The sequence below is a fragment of the Pelodiscus sinensis genome, chromosome 5 (genome assembly GCF_052426305.1).
Source record: "Pelodiscus sinensis isolate ZL-2025 chromosome 5, ASM5242630v1, whole genome shotgun sequence".
Classification (NCBI taxonomy): Eukaryota; Metazoa; Chordata; order Testudines; family Trionychidae; genus Pelodiscus; species Pelodiscus sinensis.
The window spans coordinates 44,301,211-44,324,627 of NC_143056.1; the positions used below are offsets into that span (position 1 = coordinate 44,301,211).

The following is a 23,417-nucleotide window of genomic DNA, read 5'->3' on the forward strand; positions in this document are numbered from 1 at the left end:
TGCTCCACATCTCCCTGGTCTGCAGGGGAGGGTCCCCCCCCAGCAGACCAGGGAGCCGTGGAGCCGCTTTTCTCGCCCCGGAGGACGCGGGTGGCGGGACCGCGGCGCGTCTGGGCGATCCCGCCGCCCGCATCCTCCGGGGTGAGAAAAGCCCCGTTCGTAAGTACGGATCCGACATAAGTCGGATCCGCGTAACTCGGGGACTGCCTGTATATTATCCATTGTAAATCCCTTTTTCTAGGTTTTGTAACCCATTGGCATACATCTCCCCCAGGCTAAAACAATAACAAGAAACAGCTCAGCTCTCAAATGTTTTTATAGATTTTCAAAATCGTAGATAGCTCAATAATTACACTTTATCAGGATCTGTACTGCCCTGCCCCAAATATCAAGGATGAAGCTGGAAGATTTCCTACAGATTATGGTTCTATAATCTACATGCAAACTAAAACTTAATGAAATGCTATGAACTCAGATTTAAAATAAGATACAAAAGGAACTAAATTCTAACTTTATGGACTCAAAATTCTGAATATTTACTAAAAAATGTTTACTGAATGTGTACTAAAGTCCCAATCATCTAAAGAATGTATATAGCTTTTATGAGAATGCTAGCAACATACAGGGAACATACAGGGCTGTATTTGACAGCCATAAAAGGAGGATACGGAAAAAGCTTAACCTAAAGATCATGGAATGGTGCAGCCTATGAAAGCACAAACTCAATTAGCAATTTCTCGCCTTCTAAGAATCTGTGACTATCCCTCATCTTTCACATCTTTCCTTGTTCATTACTGTCAAGAAGAGCCACTTCTGAATAGCCAACACAAGAACAGCAGAGAAGCCAACAGGAGTGACAGTTTATTTTAAATTGAAGGTATAAATTCAGCATTGGGGAATAGTGCTCGATGAGATTCCTCAAACCTAAAGTCTCCAATTCATCTTCAAAATAGGTAAAAAATAAATATGTACAATACAAACTTCCTCTACTCACATACCTTATGCTTGAATTAGAAGGGTTTATTTCTAATAGTGAGGTGTGTATTTAAAGAGCAGGTCTATTCAGAAAATTGCTTCTCAAATGACATTTTGGGTCTTATGTCTATGATAGACAATGGTACCATTCTAGATCCTACAACTGACCTTAACTTTCATAATCAGGATTCAGATCAAAATATGACAGAAAAGATCTCATGGCTATGAGTGGAAGACAAACATCAATACAGTATGGGATCTGCCAGCAGCCCTCAGCTCCTTGTTACATTAGGAGCTGCTTTTAAAGATGCATGCAGAACAGCACTAAGCTGAATTTAATCATTCCTTTCAAACTACTTTATGTCCCAAATCTGATTGAAAAAAGTGAATGTGTGAAATAGGGACGTAAGTGAGTAGTATACAATTAACCAATAAGCCTAGTCTTATTGGTTAATCTTAACTACTTGCATTCCCACCCCCCTTGCAGCTTCTGTATCAGAGGCAGCAAGGGGAGGAAGCAGAAGCCCGCGCTGGAAGGAGCCGGCTTAAAAGCCAGTTCCCCCAGAACTGGTTCTGTGGTGCTGCCTCCCCGCCGCTCCCCCACCCCGGCGCTGATGCCTGTATCAGAGGAAGCAACATGGGGTGCGAGTAGAGGAGGCTGCTGCAAAGCACCTTCCACACACAGTGGGCCTAGGCTTGCTGCGGAGAGAGGATGCTTCAGGGCAGCCTCCCCTCCGCTCCCCCCAGCAGCCTCTGTTCATGGGGAGCTCAGGTCCCAAACTTTATGGGACCATGGGAAACTTGGCCATATCCATGATAAGTGGACATCTGATAACATTCACAGTCACATGCATGCTCCCGGTATTCACAGGAAGCTGGCCTAAAAGCTGGCTCCTAGCACACACCAGCTCCCAGGGAGCCACCTGCTGCTTTGCACTGCTGCCTCCAAAATAGAGTACGTACGGGGAGCTGGCTTAAAAGCTGGCTCCCCACATATGCCAGCTCCCGGGGAGTTGACTACCACCCCGCTTGTACTGCATTACTGCTGAAATTTTTCCAGCATTTTAACATCCCTAGTACAAAGGTACCAGACTAGAAAGGTTCAACCAGTAGTGTCTACCAATCCCATTATAAAATTGCAGTTCGTAGACTCAATGAACACCACCACACAAGAGGTTAACTAATGTCTGTTAGGAAAGTACAAATTTTTAATAGCTATGCAAGTGCAAATATATGCTTTAAATGTATGCCAATTAAAAATGATCCCAAGGATTAATAAATAATAAATAATAATAAAATAATTAATTTACACATGTAACTTAACTAGGAATGCAAAATCCCATTTAATTGGTTGATCGATTAAATATATTGTTTAACCAGTTAACCGATTAAAGGGAAAGGGGTGAACAAGAGGAGTACGGCTCCAGCACAACTGGAGTGGACCCCCTTGCTCGCTACTGGGCTGATGCAGCCCCCCCATGCCGCAGGCAGAGGCTGCACTGACTAGGGCACCCCACAAGCAAGAGCTGCTCCAGCATCCCAGCTGGAGCAGTCCCTGCCTGCAGGGCATCCAGGCCTGCCACAGACAGAAGCTGCTCTGGTCGGGATGCCTGTCCAGGCAGAGCAGTCCCTGTCCACTGCAGGCTCTCTGTTGGGCTAAAGCAGCATGGCAGGAGAGCTGCTCTAGTTCTCACCAGTTAACCATCTCTGGTAAACCTCACCCGCTGAGGCTTATTAGTTAACTGGTTTAACATTCACATCCCTCAAAGACAAAGATTAACATCCCTCCCCACCAATTTGGCTTTAACTCTGAACACAAGAGTCAAATTAAAAAAAAACCCAACCCCTTGTTAATTTTAAATTATAAAACTAAGTCAGCAAGTTTTTTTAAGAAGTGCACTTAGCCCCTGATCTACAACTGGATCTGTGCAGGCTGACCCTTGGGCTCATACAGAGCTTAATCAACTGTACATACAATCTAAGGCTCCAGGCACGTTATGATGTGCATTTTCAAAATTATGCAAGTGAATAATCTTTAACTCCATGGTGTCTAACATGCTAGCCACCAGCCACATGTGGCTATTTGGCCGATTGAATGTGGCTAGTTTGCTATAGTGGCTTCTGCTTCAGAAATGTGAACTTTTACAGATTTGGGGCCTGACTGCCCACCTACAGACATAAATGTTTTTAACAATAAAAAGTATATTCTTCAAAAACTTTTGAAAAGACTTTCCTCAAGTGTTTCATAAAAGTTCACCTTTAGGAAAAGATCAAGCCGGAACACATTTAGGCCAAATTCTGAAAACTGTACAAATAAGGCATCTAGGGCCTTTAACAGAAGTACTTTCGTAACCTTAACTACTGCAGGTGTGGCCAAGCAACAACTGTGGTACTGTTATATCTTTTCTGCTGGTAAACTGAAAAAAATTAAACTAATTAGGAAACAATCCTGCAATGTGCCTGCAGACTGCTGCATCAATATGGAATGCCCAAAGTATTCATTCAGTGGAGTTCCATGTAGTTCATCTGCACAACACAATTTGCAAGATCACAACTTTGAAATTCTGAAAAATCCACCAATCAGATAAGGTTCAGTCAAGGCTGAAATTTTATTCTTTATACATCCCATTGTGGTTGGGATCTGCTGGCTCTTGAACCACAACACCTACAGGACACAAAACATACATTCAGTGGAAGTTTTATGAGATTTTAATCTTATTTGTATCGTTCCTGGCTTTTGTGAACTGAAATCAAATATTTTGTTTAATTTAAACATAATTCATTTATGGTATCTCTATTTTATCTGTCTTTAGTTGAGCATCTTTACAACTCACCATATATCCATAAATTATCTGTTCCCATCTTTTTCCAATCTGCAGCCACATTCTGCGGCAATGCTCACGTTGGGCACTTAGCTCTTACCTGAGGGGTCATAGTGGATGGGTCTGGTTGTTGAGTGCTGTGCTGATCAGAATTATCACCAGTATCCTTGGCAGCGCTCTGCACTGTTTCTTGCTGGGCAGGAGTGGCAGGAGGTAAGGACGACTGGGATGCAGTAAAGTGAGTTTTAGACTTGGAAATGGATGGGGTCAAACTAGATTGCACTGGTTGGGAAGTGGACGATTGGGAAGGAGACAAGTAAGACTGAGAATGTGTCAGATAGGATTGGGAAGGGGGGAAATAGACCGGAGGGACTGATGGAGGGGGCTCCAAAAAGGATGGCGGGGGTGGCTGAGAAAGCTGAGAATGGGACAAATAAGACTGGGACGGAGAGGACTGGGAAGGTGGTGGCTGGGCCAGAGGGATATAGGGTTCAGAGTGGGATGGAGGGATATAGGCCTGCGAAGGGGTCGGATAGGCCTGGTCAGCAGGTGCGGGCGACTGTGGTGGAGAAGACAGCTCCATGTCCATGGGCACTGGAGAAGAAGGCAGGTGCTCCCAGTCGCTCTGGGGCTGTGACGGCTGGAGAGGTTCATGCTCTCGGGGAAGTGGGGGCTTGCAGACTTGGGAGTCCCGGGGTGGGGGTGGCGGGGGCGGCTCCCGGTGCTTGAATTGCTTCTGGTAGCTACGGACGGGGGGTGGCACTGGCGGCGGCCAGTCGGTGAACGAGCCGGGGAGAGGTGGAGGGGGCAGGCCCGGGGGTGGTGGCCCGGGCGGGGGACCCCCCAGAAGCACCGACTGCAGTTGCTTCTGGTGCATTTGCTGCAGTTGCTGCAGCTGAGCCAGGTGCTGCTCTTGCAGGCTAAGGAAGCCCGAGGCGCCAGGCGCGGGGGCCACGCCGGGCCCCGGGGGCGGGTAGTTGGGCGGCGGGACGGTGGGGGGCATCACGGGAGGGGGCACGGGCAGCGGCGGAGGCGGTATCGAGGTGGGGGGCGGCGGGTAGTGCCCCGCCGCCCCGTACATGCCCCAGGCCGGGTACATGGCGGGGCCGGGTCTGAGGCGGCAGTCCGAGCGGAGAGCGGAGCTTCCACAGGCCGCGGCGAACGTCGACAGCAGCGCGTGCGACACACGGCGCCTGCGTAGTGGGGCTCGTTTGGACCTCCAGGATAGAAGAGTGGCATGTAGAAAGCTAGAGTGCCTGCAGCCTGGACCATGGAGAGGGGCTCGCTGAAGTTAGAGCGCCACCCGCCGGACATCTGGGACTATAGACTGGCCGGACGCTTGCGGAAAAACATGGGCCATAGAGAGGAGCACTGTCTGAAACTAGAGCGTCGCTGATACCGTGGTCTCTCCTGCTCTCATGTCCGCTTGGACAAAAGAGGGGAGAAAAGGGGAGCTAGAGCGCCGCTCAGAGAAAGGCTATCGGCCTCCATCTTGTTTTTTAGGTGGGCCGGAAGGAACATACTGGAGGCCTTCGGCTTCTGGGTCCTATTGCGACCAAGATCTCCACGTTCTCGCTACGCACAAGTTCAGTCACAAGCTGGGATGAAATTCTGGTACCAACCCCTCCTGCTCGCTACCCAAAGTCTGCGAGCTGCTCTGTCAGGCCTAGCGATTAGCAAATAATGACCGGCAAGGGCCACCTCTGGCAAGGGGAGCTGACGACCATAGGCAAAGCCTTGAACCCTTCGCTCCGTTACTATGGAGACAGCATTCAGTTTACAAGTACTGTGTTTGTTTAGCAGCGACAGGCTCTTCGCTTCAGTTTAGCAACCCCACGCCATTGCCTGAGGACTCGGATTCGCTGAAAATTAACCTAAATTATAACTCGGGTGATGCCAGGATCGCCGTTAGAGATTTTTAGGGAGTCGGGAGAGGGGCAAGTTTAACGGATTCCATGGGCTAGACAGACACATGAACACTCTAGATTTTGATAGTAACTTAGAAATTATCTGACAGAAGCCCTGTATCTAATTTCTTTATAAAGAAAGAAAAATAAATATTAGATCTACTCAGCTCTAATACTAGTATGTTCTGTCATTTTTGTGTCAAGTCACTTAAGAAACTGGTTAGGTCTAAAATTTTAATGTATATTCCTATTTTGTTGCTAACTCTTGAATACAGCAATTGAAACAATTGTAGAAAAATTGATTTCTTTCTATCACTCTTTTGCAGGTCAAGATTGGAATAGATCATATTAACTTTTGGAAACATCCTACTAGGGCAGCAAGGGGCAAACTATGTTAGTGAGTGGGCCACATGATTGTCGTAAACAAGTCAGTCTCCCAGGATGGAGTAGTTTTGCTAACTGTACCTAGAATTTGCAGGGTGTGCCAATTGAACTGTAGCAGCACTTTGATTAGATGCAGAGGGAGTGCAAGGCTCTCTCAATGTTCTGTGCAATTAACATGCACCTGGCTTCAAAGTAGGAATAAGAGCCTCCGGAAAAGGGTGCTTTTTCCGGAGGATCGGGGCCAGTGTAGACGCTCTTTTCCGGCTTTTCTAAAAGCCGGAAAAAAGCGGCGGACATTTTTATTTAAATGCCGCGGGGGATATTTAAATCCCCCGCGGATTTCCCTACTACGATAGTTGAAATTAACATGCCCCTTCCGGAAAAGGGGCCAGTGTAGACGTAGCCAAGGATGTACACCAGAGACTTCTAAGATAACAGTTTGTAACATCTCTGCTACGAGCCTGCATCAAGAACTTGGTGATTGGAACATGTAATGTAGACTCCTTAACAACCTTTTCTTTTTTTTGTTAATAAACCTTTAGATGCTAAAGGATTGGCCCAGTGGGTAAGATCTAAAGAGTAAATCGACCAGGGATCTGTGGCTGGTTCTTTGGGACTGGGAGAAGCCGTTTGGGGTAGGTGAGATAGGGTTCTATAAACCCTCACCTGTGTGTAAGACCTGGGACTGATTGTAGCACAGGGAGAACTGGGGTGTCTGAGGGGTTTTGCTCATGAGGCTTCCTGCTGGATAGATTGGCAGCTGAAACACTCAATGTGACTGGTTTGTGGCCTCTTTGGGAAAGGTCTTCAATCTAGGGCTGTAAGCAGCCCTGGTTTTGAGCAATTCACTCTGAGCGGATGCCCTCAGCGGTGCCCAGACCCAACATGGTCCATCATAGGTGGTTCAGTGGATCAGAAGCTACTCTGAGAGATTTGGGAGTCTACTTTCCCCAGAGACATCCTGTATGACCTTAGGCTAGTTAGTACTTTGGGGACAGAGTTTCAAGATTTTTAGGCACCCAAAGATGCAGCTAGGCATTTAGTGGAGTTTTCAAAGCACCTAATTTCTAGATGCTTTTGAAAATCCCATGAGGTGCCTAAATACCTTTCAAAATCTGGCCTTTAGTCTTTCAGTGCTTCAGTATATTACCTGATCAATGGGTATAAAATAACATTTCTGCTTTACCTTACTGAGGGGTTGTGTGGAGAAATAGGTTAGTGTGCAAGATTCAGATACTATGGTGATGGGGCCATAAAAGTACCACAGATAAATTTCTCTATACCATTGTTATCCCTTCCCTCGATTTTGGCCCCTTCTTTTCACTTACACCTCTCAAATCTCCCTCTTTTCTGAATGTAACTTTAGTTTAAAGGGCTTCTGAAATCCCTGCATTTTCTTTTAAAAAACCTGTCTTGCAGATTCCTGTTTTACAGGCTCACCTACGGGCTTATCTACACTGACAAATTACCGCACTGAAACTTTCTTGCTCAGGGTTATGAAAAATCACCCCCCTGAGCACAGCAAGTTTCAGTGCAGTAATTTGCCAGTGTAGACAGGCTCCCATTGCTGAGCCTGGCCTAAGGCAGAAATGTAAGAAAGTCTTGAAGACATGTTGCTATAATGTACTTTTGTCAGTGCTGTTTGGTGTTGGAGTGTGCAGGAGAATGTAATCAAACTAGTTTTGACAGGATGGCGGTCGGTTTCTAGTGGAGTGCCCCAAGGTTCGGTTCTAGGACCGGTTTTGTTCAATATCTTTATTAATGACCCGGATGAGGGGATGGATTGCACCCTCAGCAAGTTTGCAGATGACACTAAGATGGGGGCAGAGGTAGATAGGCTTAAGGGCAGAGATAGGGTCCAGAATGACTTAGACAAATTGGAGGATTGGGCCACAAGAAATCTGATGAGGTTCAACAAGGACAAGTGTAGAGTCCTGCACTTGGGACGGAAGAATCCCAAGCATAGTTACAAGCTGGGGACCAACCGGTTAAGTAGTAGTTCTGCAGAAAAGGACCTGGGGCTTACAGTGGATGAGAAGCTAGATATGAGTCAACAGTGTGCCCTTGTAGCCAAGAAGGCTAATGGCATATTAGGTTGCATTAAGAGGAGCATTGCCAGCAGATCCAGAGATGTCATTATTCTCCTTTATTCGGCTTTGGTAAGGCTACATCTGGAGTATTGTGTCCAGTTCTGGGGCCCCCACTACAAAAAGGATGTGGACGCATTGGAGAGGGTCCAGCGGAGGGCAACCAAAATGATTAGGGGGCTGGAGCATATGACTTATGAGGAGAGGCTGAGGGACTTGGGTCTGTTTAGTCTGCAGAAGCGAAGAGTGAGGGGGGATTTGATAGCAGCCTTCAACTTCCTGAAGGGAGGTTCCAAAGAGGATGGAGAGAGGCTGTTCTCAGTAGTGACAGATGGCAGAACAAGGAGCAATGGTCTCAAGTTGTGGTGGGAGAGGTCCAGGTTGGATATTAGGAAAAACTATTTCACTAGGAGGGTGGTGAAGCACTGGAGTGGGTTACCTAGGGAAGTAGTGGAGTCTCCATCCCTAGAGGTGTTTTAAGTCTCGGCTTGACAAAGCCCTCGCCGGGTTGATTTAGTTGGAATTGGTCCTACCTAGAGCATAGGGCTGGACTTGATGACCTTCTGAGGTCTCTTCCAGTTCTATGATTCTATGAAAATTAGACATGTGAAAGTTGGAAGGAAGATTGAGTGCTGCACAGGTGTTCAGTCTTGGATCTATTGGAGGCAGCAAGGAGGGGCAGGCAGGTCCACAGAGATGGCATGTGAGAAGAGCTGGCTTAAATGCTGCCTCCCCATGCACATTAGTTCCTGCTTGACATCCCCCTCCCCGCTGCTGCCTCTGATAGAGGCAATAGCACTGGGGAAGGGAAGAGCGGCTTGTGGGAAGTGATGCGGGTGGAGCTGGCTTAAAAGCCAGCATCACACATGCACCAGCTCCTGCCTGCCCCCTTTACCCTCTGTGCTGCAGCTCCTGCCGCAGAAGGTCTGTGGCGAGCTTGGGCCACCGCAGACAGAAACTGGTCCTCAGCAGCAGCCCCTGTCCATGGGGAGTCTGAGCTCTCCGAGGATAGGGGCTGCTATCGGAGCAGCCTCTGTTCACGGTGAGCCTGGGCTGCCGCGGACAGAGGCTGCTTCATGGCAGCCTCCTCCCCACCTCCTCCCAAAGCAGCTTCTATCCCCAGGGAGCTCGAAACCCCCATGGACAGAAGCTACTTCCACCCCACACTGCTGCCTCTGATACAGAGGCAGCAATGTAGAGTGACAGGGGCTCCCTCGGAGTGGGGCCACAGTTCACTGGCTGCCAGCCCTGCCCTCTGGAACTATAAAATAATCAACTAACCACTAAGAATTCATGCGGTTACTCAACTATTCTATTACTTATCTAACATCCCTGGTGAAAACTACTGCATCTGCTAATTAAGTCTAGACAAGTTAGACCAACCTACATGCAAGATAAATGATACTTCTATTGTGTAGACAGAGCTGTGTTGAAGAATAATCAGATTACATCTACACTACGAGTTTCTCAGCAAAAATATGCAAATGAGGGGCTCATTTGCATGAGTCATGATCTCTTGCATATTTTCTGCCGATCCGTTTTTGCGCTGGGGTTTTTGAGCAAAAAACAAGCAGTGTGGAAGTTTTCTTTTTGCGCAAAAAACCCTTTTCCCACAAGATTTTTTTGCTAAGAAAAATCAGCATAGATGTAAGCCCCAGTTCCTACTGCTAGTTTAAGCAGGGCCTTAAAGTTTAGTAAGGGACTTAATAGAGATATTAAAAAGCAGGTAATTGGGTAACTGTGTAACTGCTGAAAATCTCAGTGGTTACATAGTTACATGCTGCAGGCTCTGCAGTATAAAGCTTACACTGCAGAGCCCAGAGCACAGCCAGCTACCCAGGAGCAGAGCCAGCAGGCCCTACTCCCAGGGAGCCAGCTGCACTGCAGGCTCTTCATTATAAGCCTTTAAACCAGCTCCTGGTGCATACCAACTCCCATCCCACTCGCAGGGAGCCAGCTGCTGCCCCATGCTGTAAGCTCTGATATAGAGCCAGCAGTGCAGAGTAGCAGTCGGCTCCTCAGGATCAGGGTGGGAACCTGCATATAACCATTCATGGTAACCGATAAGCCCAGGCTAAATGGTTATCCTGTTACATTCCTACTTAGTAGCAAGTGGTGCATCAGTTGCATTGTAACAGGATGGCAGAATGCCTAGAAGAGGTGCACTGTTCCCAACTATGAAGATGGTGGGGGATAGTGCTTTTATCAAGCAGGACGTGGGCAGACATACATAAAGACATGCAGTTTCAGGAATTCACGTAAGATGCCATCATGTTTAACTCATTATGCTGATGATATAATAGTCAAAGAAAAGCCCACTAATTCCAAATAGAGACTGAACTCCTTTATTATTGCCTGTTTAGTAGAGATGCTGCAGTTTGCTTACGGTGCTCTCATCAACAGACATGCTGCCAGGTTTTCCTTCAGCAAACACCCCAGAAAGTTGATGGTAAGTGAATTTACACAAAGCACTTTCCTCATTTGAACTTGGCCTCATGTTCTCATGGGGAGGAGAGAGGAGAACTTTGTCAGTTTTGTTCAGATCCAGAATACAGAGAACCTATTGAGTCAAGGATTTAGAAAACAGCCCTCCCCTCCATATTTTTCAGAGTTTCTGTGTCCATATAAGGTAAATTCACTGCTATGGCCTCATAATTTAGCTGATTCCCCACCATTCAGATGAAGAAATTATAAGTGTGGGGAGAATTCAGCCATGTCAGAGAAATGCATGTGCTGCTGCAGAGGCCATTGTTTTTCATACAAATTCCTAGAAACTAGAGTTGCAGATCAGTATTTCCATTATGTTCTATTGTTGAATCCTTCTTTGACATTTTCTCCAAATACTCCACGGGCAAGGAAGCTAGGCAGATGCACTCTCTGGGTCCTGGTATTCCTGCCCGCACATGCTGATGTGACCAATGGGTTTAGGTTACCTGCAGCAGGTGGAGCAATGGTGAATAAAAGCAGACAGATCCAAAACAGCTTTTCATTAGAAAACCAAAGCTGCAAAGCCTAAGAAATTAGTCCAGTGTCACCTTCAAGGTCTGGGAACAAGCATAGGGGTATAGAAACAGATGAACCTTCTAACTGGTTTTAGAGTCTCCTGACACTTGATGGCTTAGTAGCAGGATCTATTGGGAATATCTGTAGCAGGGATTTAGAATCGAGGGGCTCCATAATCATCTGGCATTCTCTCAATATTATACCTGAAAGTGACAAAGAAAAAAAACTGTGAGTATAGAACACCTTGCTTGGAAAGCAGTCTCCTCCAGTAACTGTCTTGCCATCTTCCCCTTCAGCAAATGTGGAGAGGAGCCTAATGCTTTCATGCCCACAGCAAGCAGCTTCATAGAATTTTGACTTGCAGTCTGAATACTCAGGGAGGGTGAATACCCAGGGAGAGAAGCAGTAGCGGAACTGCAAAAAGATTTGGAGATGTCCCTACCAGTGTTCCAAACTCAAGACCTAGCTATTGGGGTACAAGCACCTTAAAAACACCCCTATGGGAGGAAACCAGCTTCCTACCAAGTTAGTACACAATAAATACTGTAACTCCTTTCAAGCATATGACCGAGTAGCATTGAAAGCACTTCTCACCCAAGTTGCATTCAAAGGCACAAAAGGATGACAGCAGAAGACACTTTGTGAGAGAAGTATTCAAAGCTACATTCCAGTTATGGATGTATTAAGATTCTTTGACTTGCCTCAGATAATCTTGACACACTACTCCCCTGATATATCAGCAGACTCTTCCTCTCTTCACATAATCACCACTATTAATGCAAAGAGCTTTCTCTTTGCTTCCCTTAGCATATGGAATTGCTTCCTCTCCCTCTCTCACCTCCATTTCAAATCCCACCTGAAAACACACTCTTCTCTGCCCACACCATGTTTTCTTTTCCCACCTCTATTTAACAGCTGATATGAAAAACAAAATAATTCAATGTCATGAACAAGATAATATTAAAATACTGAAGGTGACTTTTCTTTCTCTAAGTCCACTTTAGGAAGACTGGGATTGCTGCAAATCCTTGGAAATTTAGATTGTGTTAAGCAGATCCTGAAACATTTAACGTAACTTTAATTAAGCAAGCAGCGCCAAATGATGAATACTTGAAAAAATAAACTTCAAACTCACTACACCAATTTCTTTCAAAGTTTTGTTTTACATCAGAAATTAGGTCAGTCACTTATTTGCATGCACTAAATTTGTGACGAGGTTATGAAAAACACCACTCCTCTAAAAAACTTCTGAGTGTGTTTTCCTGATACTTCAGAATTTAAAAAATGGAATTCCAAACTTAGATTACTAGGTATTCCTGTTACAACAGTGTACAGTTCCAGCATTTCTTCACATAGGCAGACTTCCTCTGATAAAGAATCAAAGACGCTACAGTTACAGGCATTATAGAAAACCTCAAGATAGAAAGACCAACGTGTTTCGGAATAAACTGCAAACAAATAGGAAGTCTATCGAAGTCAGTGTTGTGTCCTGCTACAGAGGTCTCCCACCTGTGGTTGGAAATGTACATGATAGGGACTCCTGGAATCTTCCGGATTCTCCGCTTAAGGTCTCTGTCCACGGTGGCCACTATGTAACACTTGTGCTGCAAGAAAGGGAGGCATGTCAGACTCTAGCAGTGAGCCAGCCCAGTGGAGAAGGATAAACATATGCTTTTGTACTCTTAGGCCTAACACTATAGGGCACAAATTTTAATATTGGGCATCACTAGAATATGATGCTATTCTTATTCATACAGAGCCCTACTACAGATTAGCTGTGCTCTTCTGCTCATCTTAGGCTGTGTCTAGACTACATGCCTCTGTCATCAGAGGCATGTAGATTAGACACATAGGCAAAGGCAAATGAAGCCGCGATTTAAATGATCGCGGCTTCATTTACATTTACATGGCTGCCGCGCTGAGCTGACAAACAGCTGATCAGCTGTTTGTCCGCTCAGCGCGCTAGTCTGGACGCTCCCCTGCCGACATCAAAGCCCTTTGTCAGCAGCCCTGTTATTCCTCGTGGAATGAGGATTACCGGGGCTGCTGACAAAGGACTTTGATGTCGGCAGGGGAGCGTCCAGACTAGCGCGCTGAGCGGACAAACAGCTGATCAGCTGTTTGTCAGCTCAGCGCGGCAGCCATGTAAATGTAAATGAAGCCGCAATCATTTAAATCACGGCTTCATTTGTCTTTGCCAAAACAACAAATCTACATGGCTCCGTCGACAGAGCCATGTAGTTTAGACGTACCCTTAGTGTCCAGGTGACTTACAGGTGGGAGACAGTGTTGCCTAGTGGACAGAGCATTGGGGTGGAACCCAAATACCTGAATTCTATTACTGGCCTTACCCTGATGTCCTGGGTGACACTGGGCAAGTCTCTTTGCCTTTCTGTCTCTTATTTACCCCGTCTGTAAAATAGGGACAGTGATACTGACCTCCTAGGTAAAGTGCTTTGCAATCTACTGCAAAAAAACCAACCCTCCACAGGAAGCTGGTATTACCATCTTTATTGTTACTAAGGCTACTAGCCTGCAGGATGGAGAATTGAGGAAGGAACATCTCATCCCATATGCATTCCTTTAGACAGAATTGCACAATGAAGTACATGATGGGAGTGTTATATCTTTCTTTGAATTAAGTAATGTTACAGATTGGATACTGGATTAGAGGAACTTTGTCTGGCTCCTACAGCTTCTCAGCAGGCGATTTGATAGGTCATTAGCGTCTACAGGTGTTCAGCAAGTTTTCATGCCAACAATGCAGAAAAGGAACCCTTGGAATGGAAGATACCTGAGTGACCCTCTGTACTAAGCAGTCATCTGCATAGGTCCCTTTGTGTGTGCAAGGCAGGCGTTCAAATCGTGGGTCCTTAGCTATTCTGTGGAATTATAAAAGATGTCATTAGGAAGAGTACAAGGACAGTTAACTTATACAGATGCATCTTCATATTATACAGGTGTTTCACTCTGGGCAATTTCCAAACTTCAAGACCACAGCCAAGATCAGGGTCTAAAATATCTTCAGTTCAAAGGAGAGAGCAAGAAAGATAAAAAAGCACAAGATGGATTAACAAATATTGTTCATGTATTACTTTAGTATATATTGCAATAGCACCCAGAGACCACAGTCAGGATCAGGGCTCTATGCAAAATAGAAAAAGATAATTAGAAATGCAAGTTCTTTGAACAGTTCCTCTACAGACTCTCCATATCCTGTCCAGGTGGCAAGAACAAGCCTCAAACATAGCCAATGCCTTCTTGTGACAGATCCAGGAGTCCAGCTTCCTAGTTTGACCTTCCAAGCCATCTTTGAATAAAGCTCAAATCAATTTATATGTGTTGCTAGTGACTATAAATGGGTCTTCATGACTTCCCCCCCTTTACTGCTGTGGTCACTTAGAAGATGTAGACCACATATTTGCAGATTGCATCCCTGACAAGGGCTGGCTGGTTCTCTTATGGACTTGTCTACATAGATGGAATCATTATATAGATATCAGGGACAGGGATCATACTTCCCTCTACTACTTCATCTCAAAATGCTTTATCAATCTTGGAATGATTTCAAAATCCTGTGAAGTATGGATGTTGCAGTGGAAAGTCACAATTATTTCTTTTTTGTTCTACTGATGTACAAACCTCTGGAAACATCGCACTAAAAAGTTTCTCAACAATCATGCTAGCAAATACCACAAATGTACAGAAGCATGAAGATGGATTTTTTTAACCTAAGATACAAGAAGTATAAGCGAATATCTCATTCTAAGTGTGATCATTTAAATGGATAGAAGTCAGGAAATTCAAAGTTACAGTTGGAACATCAGGGATCCAGCTGATGCAGGCTGAGGTCAGTCATCTTTTCTCCTGTAAGGATGAAGACCAGTTTTTTTTTTTGCATCACCTGCTGATATTAAAAGGGATCAAGTTCATTTAAGAGCTCTCAGTGCAAGGACACAGTCAGCTATGGGTGACTCCATAGGACTTTACAAACAACTTTTCCCCTCAGTGTAGGGACTTCTAAATGCTCCCTTTTCATCAGGTTATCCGCAAAGAAAGAATAGCGTGCCAGTGGCAGAGATCTCACTATAAACACAACTGCTTTGGACAAAGATTTTTTTTTTTAAATATGGCTTGCAATTGTGGCAAAGGAGGTTTTATCATTTTCCTACAAAATATTAAAGTGGTCTTGAGCAGCAGAACTGTCCAGGATGATGGAAAAACTGATGCATATCAACTATTTTCATTCACAAGAATCAAATGTTTCTCTCATGGTGGATTCCTCCAATTTAATTGAGACTGGACTGCTGCCTCCTTTGTGTCAGGCCTCTTGTGAATGATTTATGTTAAGGTCTTTGCCAAGGCTTGCTCACAATTACTGTAGATATACTGGCACTATGATTTGCACCATAATGACTACACTTTTTTAAATAAAAGCTTTTATTGTGCAGAAATTGATAGACCAAGAAGAGAAGCAAGACTTTCCATCCCAGCCCAAACCAAATCTTACTCTGGGAACAGAACTTTCCACTTCCCCTTGCCTATTTCAAATTCAACCATAATGGTTGCAACACTTTATATCAGCACTTTAGCACAATAGCACTTTATATCAGCAAAGTGCCTGAAGCAGCCAAGTGAACAGTTGGACTAAGGAATAGAGGAAGTGGGTCTGGCCCACGAAAGCTCATCATCTAATAAACCATCTTGTTAGTCTTTAGAGTGCTACATTGTCCTGCATTTTGCTTCAACTACCCCAGACTAACACGGCTACATTTCTATCACTAAGGAATAGAGTTAGTGTTCTGTGCCTACCTTAGTGCCACACGATATTTCTGCCCTAGCTTCTCAATTTCAGCCATCACGCAATCTGTGATACAAGGGATACCTGCAAAAACAGAATATAATTAATATTATTTGTTACCTGCATAGTACCTAAAGTGTGTTAACAAATTATGACAACGTGCTCTACAGAAAATACTAAGAAACTATCAAGAAGATACCCTGAACTGCTTACAGTTTCATTAAACATACAAAAAACTCATGAGGGGAGAGGGAAATAATTAAAAGCCAAGTAAACGAGCAGTTAGATGGGCATATCTTGTTAAGGTTATTGATCTTTTGGATGAATTTGGGATTTAAAATTGTTGGGTTTGATTTTTTATTTTGTCAAAATTAGTATTTAAGACTCACCTGATTATTAATTGCAAAGTTTAATGCAGATTAAGAATCCCAGGCTCACTGATCAATATTAAGCGCTCTTCATCCCTGTATACTTCCAGCAGCATAAATCCTTTTAACTGGACTTTTGTTACTTTAAGCAGAGTCATCCTGTCTATAGGATGGTCTGGAGACACTGCCCCATCTCCTGCACTTCAGGAGGATGCAGAGTCCAGGGTAGCCTGAGGAGTTAGCGGGTGCTCTGGTGCTAGCAGCAGTAAGCAACCCAGCCCCAGCCTGCCCTGCTGCACTATGTCACTTAGGGAGATGGTGGAAACCAAAAAGAGGCAGGGAATAGACATGAAAGAAGAGTTAAAATGGGGGCAAAGAGAGGGTGGAGCAGGAACTTGGGCGAAAAAGTGAAGTGGGGAAGAGCATGGTGTGGAGAGGGGTAGTTGTCCTAGGCCCTGCAACCTCCTAGGGACAGCCCTTACCTTAAGCTAGTTCCATGTAGGCTGGAAAGTGTTTGTGAGAGAGCGGAGAATTGTAGCAGGTAGGGATGTAACAGTATAACCATTTAAATGATTAACCAATATGCATGAGTTTATCAGTTACCTTAACGGTTAGATGCTGGCTCCCGGCATGCACTGGATCCCGGGAAGGCGACTCCCGCACTGCCCTGCTGCCTCCGATACAGAGGTAGCAAAGCAGAGTAGCAGCTGGCTCACTGTGAGCAGGGCAGCAGACAGGAGTTGGTGCATGCCCCTTGCTGCAAGTTCCTCAAGAATGGAGCCAGCTGTGCTGCAAGTTCTGCAGTATAAACTTTATACTGTAGAGCCTGCAGCGTGTAACCACATAACCACTAAGATTTTCAACAGTTACATGGTTACCTAATTAAATACTGTTTAACATCCCAAGTTGAAGGCAAGAGCAGACCATGCGACACCAGGGCACCATGGTATTTCAGGAGAAACTCTTAACAGGAACAGATACTCACACTTGGCATAGAGACAGTCCATCATTGACTGTACCAAGTCCAGCTTGGCTTTAATGGAGAAGTTGATGAAGTTTGTATCAACCAGAATGTAATAGGGAGGACCCAACTGTGTGTTATACTGGAAGAACAAACAGGAAGGGTGCTGAGGGCTGTCAGGAAAGAAACAATTAAAATCAGTTACTTTAAACTGGCACTTCCAATGTATCAAGTCCTATGACCAGACCCATCTGCTAGGAAACATGCCCTGCCAGGAGCAGTCTTGAGATAATGCCTGGAGAGAAACAGGGTGGCAAGCAACCTCCTCCCCAGCTTCATAGTAGCACTTCCCACATTATACACATTAAGAGGCCAATGGGGGACAAGTTCCTATAACCTTTAGAACACTCCTGTAAGTGAAAGAGGGGGGAAATATTCTTGCAACTGCCCAAAACTGCCTCTTCTCTGCCCCCAAGTGCCAGGAAAGGCAAAGAGCTTCTTTACTCTCAAAAGATGTAAGGAAGAGTGCAGCTCCTTGGGTACTTACACCTCTCTTTCCTTGATTGCACTGGGATCATCCTTCTTTTTCACATTAGATTTTGCTCGTGCGCTCTCTTTGCTAAAGCAACAAAAAAATAAATTATGTTTGTCTGTGACAGTACATTAGTACAGAATACGGGAGAAAAATGGATCTAAGACTAAACCACAAATGTTCTAATGATGTAAAAAACAAAGGAGAAAAAAGGAACAGCTAAGAATGATATATGGGAGTAAAACAGGAAGTTTGAACTGAAATTATGAACATTTAGGTTAGTTGGCAGGAAGCCTCCTTGACAATGAAAAGGACCAAACTGGGAAAAACATCTCATAAGGGAAGCAGGAAAAGGAAGCAAGCACCGGGGATTCTGAAAACGGAACAAGACACTGAAGAATATTCAACCATAATACATCTTGCATTGGCCTTCAGGTATTGACTAGGGGGAGCCTAAGCTTCTCTGTAGTTAAATCTCCAGTTTTATGAACTGGTGCCTGATAAACTGTCCCCTCTCCCCATGACTGGGAGGCTCACATGCGCTGGTCTCGGAGGCTGATCATGCGTTTCACAGTGGCGTATTTCCTCGCTTTCTTTTGTTTCCCCTAGAAAGAAACATTGTTAAAGAAGAGGAGGAAACACAGACACCCCCGAACCTGCCTCCCCAGTGACTCTCCTCCAACCTCTCCCCCGTCCCCAGCAAAGCATCTTCTCCACGTAGCCACCCCTGCAGCGCGCACCGCCCCACGGGGTGTCACACAATCCCCTGTGGCTCGGGGAACCAGGCGCGGGCCCCCCCCCGGAGGCAGCGGAGCCCCACAATCCCCGTCCGCGTGCCCGGAAGCAGAGCGCCGCCGACGGCTACTCACCATCCCGTTCCTCGCCCGGCTCGGCCCCGGCCCGGCCACCACGTTCCGAACACTTCCGGCGCGCGTCTCTCTCGTCACCGAGGACCAGCCGGCCGTGAGGCTCTGTCACTTCCGGCCAGAGCTTCGGAGTTGGGGGGCAGCGGGAGCCCGCGCTGGCCGCGCGCATTACCGGGCCCCAGACCCGGAATCGCCGCCTGGGGTAATTCCCCTCAGGCCCCTGAGCCAAGGGCTGGGCCCGCGTCCCGGGGAGCCCCTGCGGGGGGAGGGACTCGTCCTTGGAATCTCCCGACCCGCCCGTGAGGAGGGGGGCGGCGGCGGCCCCCCGCCAGGCCTCGAGACCGGGTGGCAAAGGGCGGTCTGGAGCCTGTGAGACGCAGCGACCTCCGAGGGAGAACTTGAGGGCGGGGGAGCCGGTATCCGGGACGGGGAGGAAGCCTTGTTACAGGGTCACGGCACCGGACAAGGAAGAGCGCCACAGCTAGGGGGGAGTCCAGCGCGAGCGCGGCATGGTGGACTTGTCAGCGGGTACCGAAGTGCGAGGACCTGGCGTCCCGCACCCACTAATTGATGGGAACCCAGCACAGGGCTTCCCAGTATATTTAGAGTTAAGCTCAATATATTTACGTTAAGCCTCTACCTAGGATGGGCTTTCACAGCGTGGCTGGGACTTGAGCCTCTGTCGGCCTGCTTGTCCCGCTGGTTGGGAAGGGTGCGGTCAACGGGTCAGGTGTCGAGCATTATGCAGATATTCCCCACCGTCCTTGGATGACAAGTCATTTGTGATCATGTGAGGAAGTGCCTCCGCAGTGGAGCAAGAAATAATTTGGACCTATTCTGTATGGCATGGGAAGCTTAGTTATTTCTTTGTGTTTCTTTAGAGCCGTATAATCTTTCAGTTCTGGTTGCCATTTTGTGATCTCTGATTCTACATTTGAAAAAGTCTGCTTGCATTTTCCACCTCATTGTGGTTTGAAATATTTGCTGATGAAAAGGTGCTGTTTGACATCTGCATCTGTCTGTCTTTCATTTGTGTCTGTCCTCAGTGAGTGCTGTACTGTAATTTTTTCTTTAGTGATTTACATTATTATTTTGGCTAAGGTAAAATTGATTATTTAATTATTCTGTAGGTTAGACCTTTTTTGAGGTTTGGCTAGACTGCTGTATCTGCAGTGGAGTCATTGTCAGATTTGTTTTTTTCTTCTCTGGTGCTTTGTGGTGGGCAAAAAGTTTGTGACTTTTGCTGAAGTGCCTGCCAAACTTGTTCTTATTGTGTGTTGGTTAGTAAAAGGAAACTCTAGTTCTGTCTTGCAGCTGTGTGTTCCAATGGATGCATAACATTTGTTTGCAGAATTTATAAGGTTTCTATTGGGGTTTATTCCTCTTCAGTGAAAGTTGAAGATACAGGTGACCCCCATATTTTACTTTTCTTCTTATACAGTGGTTTGGATTGTTTTCAGATATTTTTAACAAAAAAATTAAGTGTATGTTTATGGGGGGCGGGGAGAGGGTAGTCTACATCTTAGTCTCAAAATTTGTTAGTGGTTTTGGAAGGGAAGCATACTCCCATTTCCCTTCTCTCTTTCTTTTCCATCCTGCCTCATTGCAAAATGGCGAGTAATTATATATCCCCTCTCATATGGAGCTGTTCTGCTTGGCTGTCTCTTGAAGGTGATGCGCTAGTATCTAAAGAACTTGTTTACTTGTGATTCTGCAGGGCCCTGGCTGCTCCAGTCCCTCATATAAAGGTGTTATCATCAACCATACTTCCTGATATTACCCCATTGCCTGTAGTCCTAACAAATGTACAGAACTTCATAGGGGATGCCAGCAGAGAGTGATGGCTAGTATGGTTGACACACCCCTTTTCTAGCCATCGGTCTTTTCCAAGACCTGTTAGACCACAAACAGGCTCATGGTAATATATCCCTAAGGGTCTATGAAATGAAGGGAGAGTTAAGCCTTGCTGTGGTGTCTCTTCTTCATGCACATCCTAGATTTGCTGTGGGCTTCGAGCTGATGGCGCCTTTCAGATGCGACCTAGTTCTACCTGATTTGCTGAGGTGATCATGAAGCATGATGAATACAAGCATCAGCACAGGCTGAGTTACAGCTGAGACACTTCTCCCCAAAGTACTTTCCTCAGCAGAACTGTAATAGAGGAGCTAGTGGTGCAGAAGAGAATCAAAGACTGGAAGGATAATTGGGATTGGTAAGTAAATGGGGGGAAGGTTGTTTAGAGAGGTCAACATATAGGCAGTTTTACCCAAATTAATTGTTAGCTGAAGGGATGCATTCTCCAGTGCTCATCTGAGTGACCTTGCTTTGGAGCTGGAGGGGTGAGCAGCAGTGGGAAGTATGTGTTCCACAATGAGCAATGTAGAGCAGTGGCTGAGGGTTATTTTTACTTACAGAGTGAATGAAGAAGGCTGACCTGCTGTATCTTTGTGGGGAGGTGAGGAGCGTATATGTACTGACATTGATTTAAGATCCTCTAGGGCCGTGGTCACCAGCCCGTCGATCGCGAGGGCTCGACCAGTTGATCGCGAGGCATTTGCCCCTTCCCCATTTCTCCCATCCCCGAGAAGCCCCACTATCTACCTCCAGCAACAATGGAGGTAGTGCCGGCTTCCTGCAGGGTAGACAGAAGTCCTGCAGCTGCATGCCACTTCCGGGGGTTCCAGAAGTGCGCTGTCTGCTCCCCTCCCCCACGTCTGTGGCGTGCTGGGAACTTGCGGGGGGGAGAGTCCCCAAAGGAGGTGCACTCCAGGGCTTCCCTGCCCTGCGGGAGGGGGGAGTTGGCCCCGGAGGAGGCACGCACTGAGGCTTCTCTCCTCTGCGGGGGAGGGGGGTTGACCCCAGAGGAGGAGCGCGGTGGGGCTTCCCTCCTCTGTGGGGGGGGAGGAGTCCTGGGAGGAGGTGGGTGCAGGGGACTCCCTATCCCCTGTCCCCCACTGGCACCCTGTCCCCACCCCAGCACCCTGTCCCCTGCTCCCACTGGCACCCTGCCCTAGCACCCACTAGCTCCCTTCCCCAGTACCATGTCCTCTGCTCCCACCAGCACAGTTGGGACTGTTCCGCATCCAGGGATGCATTTGTTCTTCCGCTTTTTTTAGTGGAAGAGCAAACATGCTCTTTCGGTAATCCCTGTATTCCCCGTTCCACGAGGAATAAGGGGGCTTCTGAAAGAAAGGGTTTTTCTGATATTTGGTCCAGTCTAGACAGGCCAAATGTTGGAAAAACCTCTTCCTACAGAGATGGAGAGGAGGAGAATCGAGAGGGCGGGGCTTCAATGAAGGGTTGAGGTTTTGGGGGCAGGATGGGGCGGTAGATCTTGGCTTCTTCTGACATTTAAAAAGTGATCTTGGGTGTAAACAGGTTGGAGACCACTGCTCTAGGGAATAGAAAGAATGAGGAATCTTAGATTTTTGTCATTGATCTGGAATATTTTTCTCTCTCTCCCTTTTTCAAAGCCAACATTTCAACTGGATCTTGTTTAAAGTTTCCAATGGCATTTTCTAACTCTGAACAGTGTGTAACATAACTCTGTATGTATTGATCTTAGCCATCAGTGTGGTTTTCTGACCTTACTGCTTGATATTGTAACCTGCCCTGTGCTCTTGAGTTGACTCTTTTTCAAGACTAGGGATGTTAAATAACGTTTAATCAGCTAATCAACTAGTCAATGGAATTTCCATCAACTAGTCAATTAGTTGATGGGAAGAGGGGACTGCAGAACTTCAGTGGCGTTAGCTCCTGGCCCCAGGAGCTAACCTTGCTGCAGCTTTGCCTTTTAAAGATATTAAGAGCCACTAGGGGAGGCAGAGGTGTAGCAGGGGACTAGGCACAAGCCAGGAATCAGTTGTCCTGGCTCATGCCCAGTCCCCTGCTATGCCTCTGCCTCCCTTTGCACCTCCCAGAGATGGTGCTGGGGGTGAACTGGCTTTTAAGTTGGCTCCTGCCCCCCTTGCTGTCTCTCTCTGACAGAGGAAAAAGGGGGGGGAGTGACTAGTCAAGTCACTGGTTGACTAGTTGCTTAATCCCTATTCAGGACCATATTTTAAAATTAAGTGCATATGTGCAATTGCACTGATATCTTTGTGCACATTTCATTTTTGAGAAAATACTGGGTATTCTCACTCTAAAGAGAACCTTCTTATTGCATATGATCTGTCCACATGGTTACATATGCCACATAAGGTGTTCTGTTCACAAAGTTGTAGACATGTTCTTTCAGCTTGGTTTTTAAAATTTGAGGCAATACTATCCTGCAGAAATGATTCATGATCCATTTTTCATAAAAGTTGTTGGAATTGGAACAGGGACATAAATATCAGTGCAGTAACAAAATATGAAAGGATAATGCGTTCTATATAGTATGTGTCCCATATGGCTCTGCACCTGCAGTTAAGTTAATGTACCTGTGCTGGATAATGTTCCTCTTCTAGTTGCATTACACTTAAGTGCAGCTTCAAAAGCTTTGCTGCATGCTCTGCTGTCTCCATAGCAGTTCTCTCTTTGCTGCCATGCACTCCATCTTTGTTCTGCTAATAGTTTAGGAGGCAAATCTGTATTAGAGCTTCCAAATTCAAATGATTCCATTAAGTGATAGGAGGCCATCACTTGCTGTGTCCTTGGATCAAGCATGTAAGGCCTGTAGGACAACTGGGTATTTTCTCTGCCTAGTAATGAGGTTGGCCCTCTCCAGAAA

At 46.1% G+C, this 23,417-nt stretch overlaps 3 protein-coding genes and 1 long non-coding RNA gene across 10 annotated transcripts in view; 2 read left to right on the plus strand and 2 right to left on the minus strand.

Annotated features, from left to right (window-relative positions):
- YLPM1 (YLP motif containing 1) overlaps window positions 1-5,145 on the minus strand; it is a 92,198-nt gene extending 87,053 nt beyond the window's left edge. The window contains exon 1 of one of the 2 annotated variants that reach the window (XM_014570825.4): window positions 3,898-5,011. In XM_014570825.4, coding sequence (XP_014426311.3) covers window positions 3,898-4,896 — 999 coding nt within the window. In that variant the 5' untranslated portion in view covers window positions 4,897-5,011. Of the gene's footprint in view, window positions 1-3,897 lie in introns of both variants that reach the window. The other variant, XM_075926867.2, reaches the window with a different exon arrangement.
- Window positions 5,146-5,299: 154 nt separating this feature from the next.
- Window positions 5,300-12,317, plus strand: LOC149524310 (uncharacterized). Its single transcript, XR_016349622.1, has 2 exons — window positions 5,300-5,411; window positions 6,631-12,317. It is a non-coding gene; the product is annotated as an uncharacterized LOC149524310 (long non-coding RNA).
- On the minus strand, window positions 10,498-18,847 carry FCF1 (FCF1 rRNA-processing protein). Its single transcript, XM_006117749.5, has 8 exons — window positions 18,710-18,847; window positions 18,378-18,445; window positions 17,856-17,927; window positions 17,333-17,481; window positions 15,991-16,063; window positions 13,973-14,060; window positions 12,688-12,782; window positions 10,498-11,381 (listed from the first exon to the last, which is right to left on the minus strand). Exons 1-8 carry the CDS (start codon window positions 18,710-18,712, stop codon window positions 11,333-11,335), a joined length of 597 nt encoding a protein of 198 aa, XP_006117811.1. The 5' UTR covers window positions 18,713-18,847; the 3' UTR covers window positions 10,498-11,332.
- Window positions 18,771-23,417, plus strand: part of AREL1 (apoptosis resistant E3 ubiquitin protein ligase 1) — a 41,003-nt gene continuing 36,356 nt past the window's right edge. For 3 of the 6 annotated variants that reach the window (XR_012903380.2, XM_075926868.2, XM_006117751.4), the window contains exons 1-2: window positions 18,771-18,908; window positions 20,704-20,918. The gene's annotated coding sequence lies outside the window, so the exon portion shown is untranslated. Of the gene's footprint in view, window positions 18,909-19,167; window positions 20,114-20,703; window positions 20,919-23,417 lie in introns of those variants that run through there. The other 3 variants (XM_075926870.2, XM_075926869.2, XM_006117750.4) reach the window with 3 other exon arrangements.